This window comes from Ursus americanus, chromosome 15, assembly GCF_024610735.1.
Source record: "Ursus americanus isolate L20-20 chromosome 15, mUrsAme1.1.p, whole genome shotgun sequence".
Classification (NCBI taxonomy): domain Eukaryota; kingdom Metazoa; phylum Chordata; class Mammalia; order Carnivora; family Ursidae; genus Ursus; species Ursus americanus.
The window spans coordinates 36562124-36576197 of NC_142141.1; the positions used below are offsets into that span (position 1 = coordinate 36562124).

Below are 14074 nucleotides of genomic sequence, written 5' to 3' on the forward strand. Positions count from 1 at the left end.
GAATGGCAAAAATGGACAAGGCAAGAAACAACAATTGCTGGAGAGGATGTGGAGAAAGGGGATCCCTCCTACATTGTTGGTGGGAATGCAAGTTGGTACAGCCACTCTGGAAAACAGTGTGGAGGTCCCTTAAAAAGTTAAAAATAGAGCTACCCTATGACCCAGCCATTGCACTACTGGGTATTTACCCTAAAGATACAGACGTAGTGAAGAGAAGAGCCATATGCACCCCAATGTTCATAGCAGCATTGTCCACAATAGCTAAATCGTGGAAGGAGCCGAGATGCCCTTCAACAGATGACTGGATTAAGAAGTTGTGGTCCATATATACAATGGAATATTACTCAGCTATCAAAAAAAAAAAGAACGATTTCTCAACATGCTGCAACATGGATGGCACTGGAGGAGATAATGCTAAGTGAAATAAGTCAAGCAGAGAAAGACAATTATCATATGATTTCTCTCATCTATGGAACATAAGAACTAGGAAGATCGGTAGGGGAAGAAAGGGATAAAGAAAGAGGGGGTAACCAGAAGGGGGAATGAAGCATGAGAGACTATGGACTATGAGAAACAAACTGAGGGCTTCAGAGGGGAGGGGGGTGGGGGAATGGGATAGACTGGTGATGGGTAGTAAGGAGGGCACGTATTGCATGGTGCACTTGGTGTTATACGCAACTAATGAATCATCGAACTTTACATCAGAAACCAGGGAAGTACTGTATGGTGACTAACATAATATAATAAAAAAACATAAAAATAAAATTAAAAAAATTTTTAAAAATCAGTATCTCTTAAAGACACATACTAAAATATTTTTGGGTGAAGTAATGTGTCTCAGATTTGTATCAGAATAATCTGAGAGGGGAAGTAATTGTTACAGTACTTCAATCTGTATGATAGAAGTTCATTACTATACTTTTGTATGTGTTTGAAATTTGTTATTAATGACAGTTCTTTTTAAAAAATAGTATGTGGCCTTATCGCCAAAAAAAAACCTTATTCTTCCACAGACCAAAAACTTTCACATCAAGCTCACTTTCCAAATATTAGATATTACTGCTATATAACTTATCATTTTAAAACCAAAAAGGACAATCGCCAGAACAACATTCACTTAAAATTTTCCAGAAGTCCTGTCTCTGATTTCTAGCCCCTTTTGTGCTATCAAGATATATCTATACCTTCAGTCTAAGAATGATCTGAATCAAATCTAAAGAAAGCAATAGAGGAGTCAGTCTACTTGGAAGACCATAAGGTGGTACCCAGAATTGCCAATCACCTAGTATCACACCAGACAGTCTGGAAATTAAGGCCTTCATTAAATGTCTGATAAACTCATTAATACAGGGGTTCAACAGCAGCAGCCACATTCACTGTATGTCTCAATTTTCTATACTGAGTCAACAGTCAGTGGTGTACACAGCTCTGAGAGCCACCTCTCGCCCAGCCTTCCAAATACTGGTCCCGCTGTAAGCAGGAAAAGAAAAAAATGAAATGAAAATCAGATAAAGGTGGAAGAAGAGGTTAAAAAAAAAAAAACTGCTATTCTTATTCTTATCAATTAATTTAGAATCCCTGTTTGTTCATAGAACACACTTCAAAAAGATTTTAGCATTCAGACTTATCCTACTTAGATGCAACTTTTACCATGTTAAAAAAAAACACAAAAAAAAACCAACTCTGCTTCCAAAGGAACCAGCACATTTGGTCTTTTAACAACTTCGAAATTTTTTTTCAGTCTTATAATAACGGCCAACGTACTTGTGTAAGGTGTATACAGTATTTAAACCAATAAAAGAGCCATAACTGAACTTCTTACCCAGTGTTTTCCGACTTCTTTCCACAGCTGTTCTTCGTGTTTGTTCAAACATTGCTTCCAAATCAAATGTGCGAGCTTTTTTTCCTAAAAAGAAATAAGAAGCAGACTGTGATCTTCTCACACTAAGCTGGCCAAATTTTAGGTACTCAATAAGCACTGATTAAATGATTGATAACCATTTAGTCTGTTTAATTTATAGCATGGCTACAAGAAATACACCTAGGAAGAAAGAGTTTACTTCCCAGGGAATTTTTAACAATAGTCTCATCATTAACCAGCCAACTTTCCCATTCTCCTCAATTCACCTGGACTCTACCCCTTAAATCTACAACACTGGTCACAGGCAGAATGCAGAATGTTCATACCCTAATCTCTGGAACCCTGGAATATGTCACATTACAGGGCAATAGGGACTTGTTGATCTAATTAAGGTTATGGACTTTAAAACAGATTATCTTGGTTGGCCCAATCTAATCACAGAAGCCCTTACAAGCAAAGATGCAGAACAGATACAGCTGAAGTCAGAGATATATGAAGTATGAAAAGGACTAGAAGCACTAGTTCATTTTCAGATGAAGGCAGTAAGATGACAAGCAATGCAAGCACCTTAAGAAGCTAAGAAACTCCCACCTGACAGCAAATAAGAAAACAGAGGTCTCAGCCCTAAAACTACAAGAAACCAAATTCTGACAACAACATGAATGAGCTTGAAGGAATATTATATTTGTCTTTATTGTTTTTTCTTAATAATGTTTACTCCATGTTAGTTAGAATATGGTAAAAATGTCATTCTTACATAATATTGACTTCGGTCTAAAATGAAACCACCTTTCTGAAGGGCATTATGACAAAATGGATCAATTAGTTTTAAAAGATATCTACCCAGGAGCACCTGGGTGGCTCAGACTGTTAAGCATCCAACCCTTGATCAGTGTCATGAGTTCAAGCCCCGGGTTGGGCTCCATGCTGGGTGTGGAGCCTACTTAAAAATAAATTTTAAAAAATTTAAAAATTAAAAAAAAAGATATACACGCAATGTTTTGGATACTTTTTAATATTTGTATTTTTATTATAGTGCCTTCTTTAGAAATCTACCCTATGGAAACACACATAAAATTACTTTTACAAAAAGAAATAAAAGGGTTATTTATAAAGATATTCTTTTCAGTATTATGAATAAAAGAATTAGAAACTAGGTAGGCCAAAATTATGGCACTTCTATCAAATGTACTATTCGGCCATTAAAAATCATGTTTTGGAAGAGTACTTCATAATGCAGAAAATCCTCAAAGCATTAAGAATTAAATAAAGTAGATAATTAAGAATATAAAATTGTACATACATATGATCTTAACTTTCTTGATAAATACACAACAGGAAAGAATAGAAAACAAACTTCTAACTCTTGATTTCTAGATCATACAGTTATTAAGGATTTACTTTCTTCCTTCTCATTTACTGTGTTCTTTGGATTTTCTGCTATTAATATGCGCTACTTTTGAAATTAGGAATGAAACAAAAGTAAATACTATAGTAACACGTAAGTATATAGTATTTTTGTAAACATGACCACCTAGGAGTAAAAATGTGACAGAAGCCGTTACCATAATAAATGAGTATATGAACACCAACAAGAGACCTAGACACATTAGCCTGATATTTGTTCTATCCAAGACCCACGAGAAACGGGAAGACAATTAACATTTGTTTCTTACAAGCAGTAATGTTTTCAACAGATGACTACATCTCTGTTTGAAATGTTCCTCTTTATCTCATAACAAGACTCTACAGAGAGACTGAAGTGACAATTCCGGGAGAGAAAGGCTTGAATCAAAAAGCATTTAATAACCGTTATTATATCACTTTAATGGCCGGCCCACCTGTTGCCAGAAAGGCCATCTCATTACAGACCACAGTCAATGGTTAGCTCCGTCTCAGGACACAAAAAGACAACTCCCTCCACTAACCAACGCCGTCCACAGCATAGGTCACAAAGCTATCTTTCCCACAAGGCTTCCCATACATGTCACCTGAGCTGGTCCCAACAGACAAGCAAGAATTAGAAAACGGATGAGAAAGAGAATACCGAGAAATCTCAAGACACAGGGCTTGGCTAAAGTAACTAGGGCTTGGCACAGCGGAGGGTGCGGAACAGAGGTGACAGCTGGGCCCCCCCCTCTCATTCTGCGGTTCTTAAAACCTCTGCAAAAGGAGAAGAGGCTAAGCGTTAAGACAGTCACTCACCGAACCCCGTGAAGCCCATGGTGACCGCCAGCTGCGGATCCGGTCCCGACGCTTCTGAGCCTGTCACTGGGGCAAGAGGAGAAGGAGACCTCGTTAGTGCGGCGCCTCCGGCGCCCCCGGCCCTTCCCGTCTTGCCTGGCATCGCCCCCACGGAACCCACCTTCACTGGGCCCCGGGCGCTCCATGGCCAACCGCCCACTGCAGAACTACCGACAGTCACAGTACAGACAGCTGCTGAAGATTCGCGGCAAAACCAGCAGGAAGTATCGCCTTGCAGAGACTGCACCGCCGCCAAGGCCAAGAGCGTCGCCTTCTGCGAGGGGATGGAGGTCCCTGGAGCTGCGCCGCCCTAGCGGGCTGGAGGGGCATAAGCGCCGCAGAGATCACCTGCTAACTCAACACACTGGCTGGAAACATTATCTAGTTTGTGTCAACAGCCTTTCTTTTTCTTTTCTTTTCTTTTTTTTCTTCCTTCCTTTCTTCCTTCCTTCCTTCTTTCCTTGCTTGCTTGCTTCCTTTCTTCCTTCTTTCTTTTCTAGATTTTGTTCAATAGCTGTATATGACTGGCATAATAAGCATTTAGAAAAAGAAAGAAAGAATGAGTACACAGGTCCTACAAGGAACAAGTAAACCTGTGGAAGCCCTCAGGCGATATTTCTCAATCTCAGCTGCATATTGATATCACCTGGAGAGGTGTTTTGTTTTGTTTTGTTTTGTTTTGTTTTGTTTTGTTTTGTTTTGAAGTACAGTTGACACAAGGCTACATTAGTTTCAGACACTCAACGTAGTGATTCAACAAGTCTATATATTATGCCCACAAGTGTAGCTACTATCTCTCACCATACAACACTATTACAATACCCTTGACTGGATTCCCTGTCTTGTACCTTTTATCCCCATGACTTATTCATTCCATAACTGGAAACCTGTGTATCCCTCTCCCTTTCCCCCATTTCGCCCATCCTCCTCCCTCTGGCAACCAAAAGTTTGTTCTCTGTATTTATGGGTCTGTTTCTTCCCTTTGCGTGCGTGCGTGTGAGTGTGTGTGTGTGTGTGTGTGTGTGTGTGTGTGTGTGTTTCTTAGATTCTACATATCAGTAAAATCATATGATGTTTGTCTTTCTTTGTCTGACTTATTTCACTTAGCATAAGGCTCTCTAGGTCCATCCATGTTGTCGCAAATGTCAAGATCTCATACTTTTTTTGTGAACACTCTTCATTTTTAAGGCACATTTACTGCCAAGGTGACACAATCCTCACAGAATTCTAAAGAAAAGCCAACAAACGCCCTTTCTTTTCATTTTGTTCTTTTCTATGAGGAAACCTTCACAGTTCTTCACCCTTTGAGTATATTTTAAGGAAAAAAATAGTATTCACTACATGATTGAAAAGTACACAGAAGCCAAAAAGACCTGAGTAGCTAAGATTTGGCAAAAAAATCCTCTAACGGCACCTGGGTGGCTCATTTGGTTAAGTGTCTGACTCTTGATCTCAGCTCAGGTCTTGATCTCAGGGTCATGAGTTCAAGCCCTGTGTTGGGCTCCATGCTGGTGTGGAGACTACTTTTTTAAAAAAATGCTCTTGGGGCGCTTGGGTGGCTCAGTTGGTTAAGTGTCTGCCTTCAGCTCAGGTCATGATCTCTGATCCTGGGATCGAGCTCCACTTTGAGCTCCCCACTCTGTAGGCAATCTGCTTCTTCCTCTCCCTCTGCATCTGCTTGTGCACGCTCTCTCACGTGTGCTCTCTCTCTCTCTCTCTCTCAAATAAATAAAATCTTTAAAAAAATAAAAATAAAAATAAATGCTCTAAAGCTTGTATTCTTAGCCCAAGCCTCCCTCTGGCTACCAGTCATGATTGCTTATAGAGTTTCCCAGCCCACAGCAAGGGTTCCCAAAGCACTTTATTAACATATTTATTATATTTTTACTTCATATTTGGTTCTAATCTCTTTACAACACAACTCCCTATCTGTGCTACAAACTAATGGTGCATTATTTACCTTTATATTTCTGAGTTCTAGCAACATTGTATATAGTCCTAATGCTGCTGAATAAAAATATTTTCATAGAGTTACTCACTAGCTTGGCTACTACACCTTAGTCTCCTATCTCAAATTATACTTTAGCTATGCATCCTAAATGATAATTATCAAGTCTAATATCATTTCCATAGTTCTTAAAATAAAATGCAAAATTATTCACATGGTCCCCAAAGCCTTTCCAACCTCACCATTTTCTATTTTCCACTACAACAGTCTTCTTTCAGCTCAATAAGCAGCCTCCGACAATCATGTCCTGAAAACTCTGACTCTTCGCCAATCTCCATGCCCTTCATTGAATCCCATTCATCCTTCAGAACTCGTTTTCAACTTGGGTGCTCTTTGGGGTGCCTGGGTGGCTCAGTCGTTAAGCGGCTGCCTTCCGCTCAGGGCTTGATCCCAGCATTCTGGGATAGAGCCCTGCATTGGGCTCCTCCTCTGGGAACCTGCTTCTTCCTCTCCTATTCCCCCTGCTTGTGTTCCCGCTCTCACTGGCTGTCTCTCTCTCTGTCAAATAAATGGATAAAGTCTTTTAAAAAAAATTTAAAAAATAAAAAAATAAAATAAACTTGGGTGTTCTTCTAAGCATTTATAGGCCTTTCTAGACCTCCAACTAAATTAGGCTCCTCTGTGACATCATCTAGTACTCTTCCTTCGTAGCACAATGCCTAGGTGGACACTCAGTATTCATTAAATGAACGAAAAAAAAATGAATAAGGGAAAGAAAGCAGTTGTGAAGACAAAAACAACTACTCTTATATGCAGAATGTTTTAGGACAACAAAATTTGGTTTTATCCTAAGAGATTACTCAACCTCAAAAATCAAAAGCCAATGTGAACTCTAATCAAATAAGGCCAGTTCATTGTGCCTTCAACAAAAAAAGTTATTAAAGCCACTGTCTCTTTTCTGTGTACAAATAAGCAGGCCTTAGGTAGTAAAGTAGAACTTTATGAATACAGATCATTAGGAAAACCATTGCCCAAGCTTATACCTAGCTATTTCAGCTCCTCGGTAGTCAAGGATTTATAGATGAGAACTTGAGATAGTATACATTTTTTTCCTTTTATTAAGACCTTAATTTTTTAGAGCAGTTTAAGGTTCACAAAAAATAAATAAATAAAAGGGAAGGTACAGAGATTTCCCATATATCACCTTGCTTTTACACATGCATAGCTTACCCATTATCAATATCACCCACCAGAGTGGTACGCTTTTTTCAATTGATGAATCTACATTAACACATCATGATCACCCACAGTCCATAGTTTACGTAGCGTTCATTCGTGGTGTTGTACATTGTATTGTTTATGACAAATGTATAATGACATGTATCCATCATTATGGTATCATCATTATGATATGCTTATCTTCTCCCTCCTCTCAACCACTACCAACCACTGGTATTTTTACTGTCTCCATACTTTTGCCTTTTCTTGAATGACATATAGTTGGAATCGTACAGAATGTAGCCTTTTTCAGATTGCCTTCTCTCACTTGGTAATAAGTATTAAGTTTCCTCTGTGTCTTTTCATGATTGAATAGCTCATTTCTTTTAGCACTGTTTAATATTACATTGTCTAGATGTACTATAGTTTATTTATCCTGCTTCACTTACTGAAGGATGTCTTGGTTGCTTCTAAGTTTTGGCAATTATGAATAAAGCTACTATGGACATTACGTGCAACTTTTGTGTGGACATAGTTTTCAACCCCTTTAGGTAAATATCAAGGAGCATGATTTCTGGATAATATAGTAAGAATATGTTTGGTTTTGTAAACAACTGCCAAACTATCTTTCAGATGACTGTACCATCTTACATTTTCACTGGCAATAAGTGACAGTTCCTTTTTTTCCACATCCTCACCAACGTTTAGTACTGTCAGTGTTCCAGATTTTGGCCCTTCTAACAGGGCCCCTTTCCCTGATGACATATGATGTGGAGTGTCTTTTTACATGTTTAATGGCTATCTTCTTTGGTGAGGTGTCTGTTAAGGTCTTTAACCCATTTTTTAATCAGATTGTGTTCTTATTTTGAATTTTTAAGAGTTCTTTGTATATTTTGGATTATGCAGTCCTTTATGTCTTTTGCAAATATTTTCTCCCAATCTGTGGTTTGTCTTCTCATTCTCTTCACATTGTCTTTTGCAGAGCAGAAGATTTAATTTTAATTAAGGAGAGTTTATCATTATTTCTGTCATGGATCATGCCTCTGGTGTTGTAGCTAAAAAGTCATTGTTTTACCTAAAGTCATTTAAATTTTCTCCTGTTTTCTTCTAGGAGTTTTATAGTTTTAGGTCAGTTGTTGAGTTTAGGTCAGTTGTTTAGTTAATTTTTGTGACAGGTCTGTGGCTAGATTCATTTTTTTGCATGTGGATGTCTAGTAGTTCCAGCACCATATGTTGAGAAGATTCCATTGTAGAAACATAAAATCTTAAACTACAAAGTGCTGAAGAAAAAAAAAATAAAGAAAAATGGAAGACATATATCATTGACCAATAGTAGTAGATAATCATGATGATTATGAAAAAAAAAACCACAAGATGTATTTGCTTTTCATAAAAAATAGAGACGATGTAACTGCACTAGTAGAGACTTCTGCATTAAGCTTTTTTTTCTTTTAGTTTTCGTCTGTATGAAACATCTTTTTTAAAATTATTTTTTCTTTTTTAAAGTAGGCTTCACATCCAATGACCCTGAGATCAAGAGTCACATGTTCTACCAACTGAGCCAGCCAGGCGCCCCTGTATGAGACATCTTCCTAATAAAATGTTAAGTACACCAGAAAATTTTTGATTTTCTTGGAGCAAACAAAGTAAAATTATTTGTGAATTAAACATTTGAGAGACAGGATAGCATTAAGCAAATGAGTTCCAGAACTAGACTATCTGGGTTCAAATCATGATTCTGATAATATAATCTTTTTTTAAGATTTTATTTATTTACTTGACAGATACAGACAGTGAGAGAGGGAAAACAAGCAAGGGGAGTGGGAGAGGGAGAAGCAGGCTTCCCGCCAAACAGGAAGCCCGATGCGGGGCTCAATCCCAGGACCCTGGGATCATGACCTGAGTCGAAGGCAGATGCTTAACAGCTGAGCCACCCAGGGGCCCCATTCTGGTAATATAATCTTAATGAATTATTTAGTCTCTATGTGCTTCAAATTCTTCGTCTGTTAAGTGGACAGTATAATAATAGCACCTATCACCTCATAGATTTTTCTGGTGATTGAATGAGTTAATTCTCATAAAGCAATTAGAATAATGCCTGGTATGTATTACACATCCAATAAATGTTGGCCATTACTAAGTGCCAGATGCTAGTGAGAATAGTGAAGACAGAGAGCATAGTCTCTGCTCTCATGGAACTTCTGTTCTAATGAGGATATTTTTAAAGAGATTTTATTTATTTGTCAGAGAGAGAGAGTGTGCATGCACAACCGGGGCAGTGGCAGGCAGAGGGAGAAGCAGGCTCTCCACCAAGCAAGGAGCCCAACGTGGGACTAGATCCCAGGACCCTGGGATCATGACCTGAGGCAAAGGCAGACACTTAACTGACACCAACTGAGCCACCCAGGCATCCCAAATGAGAATATTTTTTAAAACTCTAAATACCTAATAGGGCTAGTGTACTTAAATAATGTATTGTGTGGATTCCTGTAAAGGTGTTCATGAAATCAAAATTATTTTCATAATAATATTAAGCCATTTGCTTTTTTCACTCTATTGACATTTGCACTGATGATGCAGAAGCAACAGTGGGTAAAACTGCTGGTGCCTCAGCATAAATCAAGTCAATTACAAGGAAATTGTTGTAGTAGTCCTCATATTCCTCACTGTTACATACCCACTTTACACAAGAATGAATGAAATGAGTTAGTCACTTCAAGGAAAACAACTCACTGTACTTGTTACTAAGGAAAATTTGAGCTTTCAAGATAAAATTAGAATGTTGAAAAACTTATCAAGATTGTATCAAGGTTGTGTCCACCACCATAAGCTTGACAACTTCCTAATACTTAAAAGATTTTTCTGTTAAGATAGGTAGTAATATTAACACAATTTTTTCCTATTGGTTAATGAAATATGGCAACATTCGAAGATCTGCATAACTTAGAAAACCAGTATTTCCCAAATGATCAACACATATTACCGAATCATGCATAGATAGAAGGTCCAAAATATAAGACAGATGAGTGTTTTTAATTTTTTTTTAAATATTTTATTTATTTATTTGACAGAGATAGAGACAGCCAGCGAGAGAGGGAACACAAGCAGGGGTAGTGGGAGAGGAAGAAGCAGGCTCATAGCGGAGGAGCCTGATGTGGGGCTCGATCCCATAACGCCGGGATCATGCCCTGAGCCGAAGGCAGATGCTTAACCGCTATGCCACCCAGGCGCCCCGAGTGTTTTTAATTTAACAAAGTTCAAAAAAAATTCACTGATGGTTTCTAATTCCACATCATAACTAACTTTTAAGAAACTATACCACTTGGGGTGGGGCACCTGGGTGGCTCAGTGGATTAAGCGATTCCTGGGACTGAGCCCCACATTGGGCTCCTGCTCAGCAGGGAGACTGTTTCCCCCTCTCCCTCTGCCCGCCCCCACTCATGTGCTCTCATTCTCTCTCTCTCTCAAATAAATAATAAGTTTTTAAATTTTTTAAAAAGAAAAGAAACTATACCACTTGGGATGCCTGGAGGGCTCAGTTGGCTGAGTGGCCAACTTCTGGTTTTGACTCAGGTCTTGATCTCAGGGTCATGAGTTCAAGCCCTGTGTTGGGTTCTATGCTGGGTGTGGAGCCCACTTAAAAAAGCAAACAAAAAAAGCTACATCATTTTTCAAGTTTTGATAATCTATCAGAGAATAACATTCACAACTACCTAAAAAGGTTATTAAAATACTTTTCCCTTTCCCATTACATAACTATGTGAGGCCCACTTTTCTTCATATACTTCAAGTAAACAACAGATCACAACACACTGACGGCAAATGCAGATATGAAAATCTATCTTATCTGTCTTATTAAGCCAGACATTTAAGAGGTTTGGAAAAATGTAAAATAATGCACTCTTCTAATATTTAGTTTCACAAACTATTGTGGTTTTTCATAAAATATGTGTCATTTAAATTAAAATGGATTAGGCTTATTCTTTTTTCTTTTTAAGATTTCATTTATTTATTTGTCAGAGAGAGAGAGAGAAAGAGAGCACAAGCAGGGGAAGCAACAGGCAGAGGGAGAGGGAGAAGCAGGCTCCCCGCTGAGCAGAAAGCCGGGACGTAGGGCTGGAACCCAGGACCCTGGGATCATGACCTGAGCTGAAGACAGTCACTTAAGGACCGAGACACCCAGGTGCCCCAAGGCTTATTCTTTTAAATGACTTTTTAAATTTGTTTTTAGGAGATATTAGCACTTATGAACAAATACAACCCACACAAAACAAAAAACTCTTTGTAATCCTTAATAATTGTTAAGAGTCTCAAGAGGTCCTGAAATCAAAAAGTTTTAGAATCACTTTAGGGAAGACTTCACACACTTTTCCTGTAAAGGGCTAGGTGGTAAATATTTTAGGCTGTGAGGCCCTGTGGTCTGTGTAGCAACTACTCAACTCAGCAGTGGTAGCTGGAAGGCAACCATAGGCAATGTACAAATAAACGGAAATCCTTCGACTTAGGCCCCTGGGAATATTGTTGCAGTGCAGAAATATTAGACCAGTATTGCCAGATCATCCAATTTGTGGAATTGAAACCTCTCAATCATATGTTTTACCTTAAATTAAAAACAAACAAACACTGTGCCAAATCATCAGTTTTCAATCTGTGGTCTACCGAATAAAAGAAAGTTGATGGCTGGAGAACCATCTGCCTATTTATCCATGAATAATATAAATCTAATTTTTCCTGATATACTTCCTATTAAGTCTTAAATTATACCTATAGATCTGTAACATCCCAGAAGTTTAAATATTCAGAAATTTAGTTAACCCCTTGAGGGTTAACTAAAACTAAACTAACTAAAAACTAATTCAAGTAGCAAAAGACCATAGTTTAGCAAAGACCATAGTTTTGTATCCTGGGCACAGGGGCACAAAAGCACCTGGCTCAAGGGGTCCCAAACATACAAAGTTCAGCCACTCACCACTGAAAAATCCAAAGGCAGAGAAACAAGTGGTGATGAAACAAGAAAGGAATTTATTTGAGTGAGGACAACACTGGGAAGACAGCAGACTATTGTCTCTAAGACGGTCTTCAAACTGCTGAAAATACTCCTAGGTTTATATAAGGAAAATGTGCGACAAAGGTCAGTAGATACCGGCACGTGGGCAGTAAAGGTCAGGTCCATCATTATCTTGGGGGTCAACTACAGGCAGGGTTTTGCTGGCTCAGGGCAGTCCTAATTGTTTGAGGGCGTACTTTCAGTTCCCATCACAGGATGCTTTGCCAGCAGGATCTTCAGCCTGAGTTAAGAGATAAGCTGGAAAGAACTTAATCAATTAGGAAGTTTGAGATCAAAACGGAGGTAGTTGAAGTCCTCTTTCAGTTTAGCTAGTCAATATGGAGTAATTCCGTTACTAGCTAAACTATTAAGAATATAAGGGGATGAAGCTTACTTATGTGTGGTTCTAAACGAGCACTAAATAAGGAATGCTCTTTGAGTGTTTTGATTTGACCACTCTAGTTGCCTTCTGTGTGAAATGAAGCCTATCTAACCTCTTCTTGCTCATCATACCCTCCTACTGCAATTAATACATATCCCATAGGGGCGCCTGGGTGGCACAGTGGTTAAGCGTCTGCCTTCGGCTCAGGGCGTGATCCTGGTATTGTGGGATCGAGCCCCACATCGAGCCCCACATCGAGCCCCACATCAGGCTCCTCCCCTATGAGCCTGCTTCTTCCTCTCCCACTCCCCCTGCTTGTGTTCCCTCTCTCACTGGCTGTCTCTATCTCTGTCGAATAAATAAATAAAAATATTTTTAAAAAATTTAAAAAAATCTTTAAAAAAATACATATCCCATAAAAAATTGTGGTGATGCACTTTATTGCTTTATTTTGTGTGTCCCTGCATCAAGCACCTTGAAGACAGGGATGTGTCAGTTTGGTATTTCCGGCACCAGGCACAATGCCTGACACAAATTATAAATTCAGTTTCTCTAGAATTTGGGTAATGTAAAGGGACCTACTTTATCCCAGTCCCTCTCCTTTGTGCTGGGGGTCAACCAATGAATTAGAATACACTTCTTCCTCTCTGTAATGAGAAATAAAGGAAGCAGCAGCCCCCTGCATGCAACGAATGACTCCGTAAACACACAATTCTTCCCAGTAACAGTAGCCATACATAAATAGAAAAGCCTGATGATTTTGAAGAAGGCTCCACTCCAAGGTGGAGCTTGAACTCACCACGCAGACACCAAGAGTCACATGCTCTACTGACTGCCCCAGACAGAAAAGTCTGATGAATTTACAGTGAAGCCCATAAGAAATGTAGTGAAATTTTGGTTCACACGTAAACTGTTTCTGAGAAGCTACCAACTCCTATCCATTCTTACAGGAGAAGCTGTTTAGAGTGCCAAAGAAATTGACGCGCAAACTCTTAAGTAGTTGCAGTTGAGAGATTCTAGGCTGCAAAGCTCGAGACGCCAAGATCCCGCGCTCGCGAAACCCCCCAGAACCGGAGCCGCCTGTCGGGCCCTACCCAGCTCCCACTTACCCGCCCGCTGCTCCCTTCCACCTCCCCACCCCTCCCGGCCCCCTCTTTCCCCGGTCCTTTCCCTTTCTTTCCTCCCTTCCCTAGGTAACCTCCACGGATTTTCTCCTCCCCCACCCTCTCAAGCGCCCAGCCTAACGCCCGGGAAAGAGCCTCCACTCACTCGCTCCGCCCCTAACGTCCAGCCCATCCACAGCTTCCTCTCTTCAGCTTCAAAACGCAGCCTTCAAATTCCCCTCCAGATGAACCGGAAGTGCGTCATGCACAG

The 14074-nt window shown here is 39.5% G+C and overlaps 1 protein-coding gene across 2 annotated transcripts in view; it reads right to left on the reverse strand.

Moving 5' to 3' along the window:
* WDR70 (WD repeat domain 70) overlaps positions 1-4374 on the reverse strand; it is a 290352-nt gene extending 285978 nt beyond the window's left edge. For both annotated transcript variants that reach the window (XM_045787291.2, XM_087867918.1), the window contains exons 1-3: positions 4227-4374; positions 4067-4132; positions 1823-1906 (exon numbers count right to left, since the gene is read on the reverse strand). In XM_045787291.2, coding sequence (XP_045643247.1) covers positions 1823-1906; positions 4067-4132; positions 4227-4251 — 175 coding nt within the window. In that variant the 5' untranslated portion in view covers positions 4252-4374. The remainder of the gene's footprint in view (positions 1-1822; positions 1907-4066; positions 4133-4226) is intronic.
* Positions 4375-14074: the final 9700 nt, after the last annotated feature.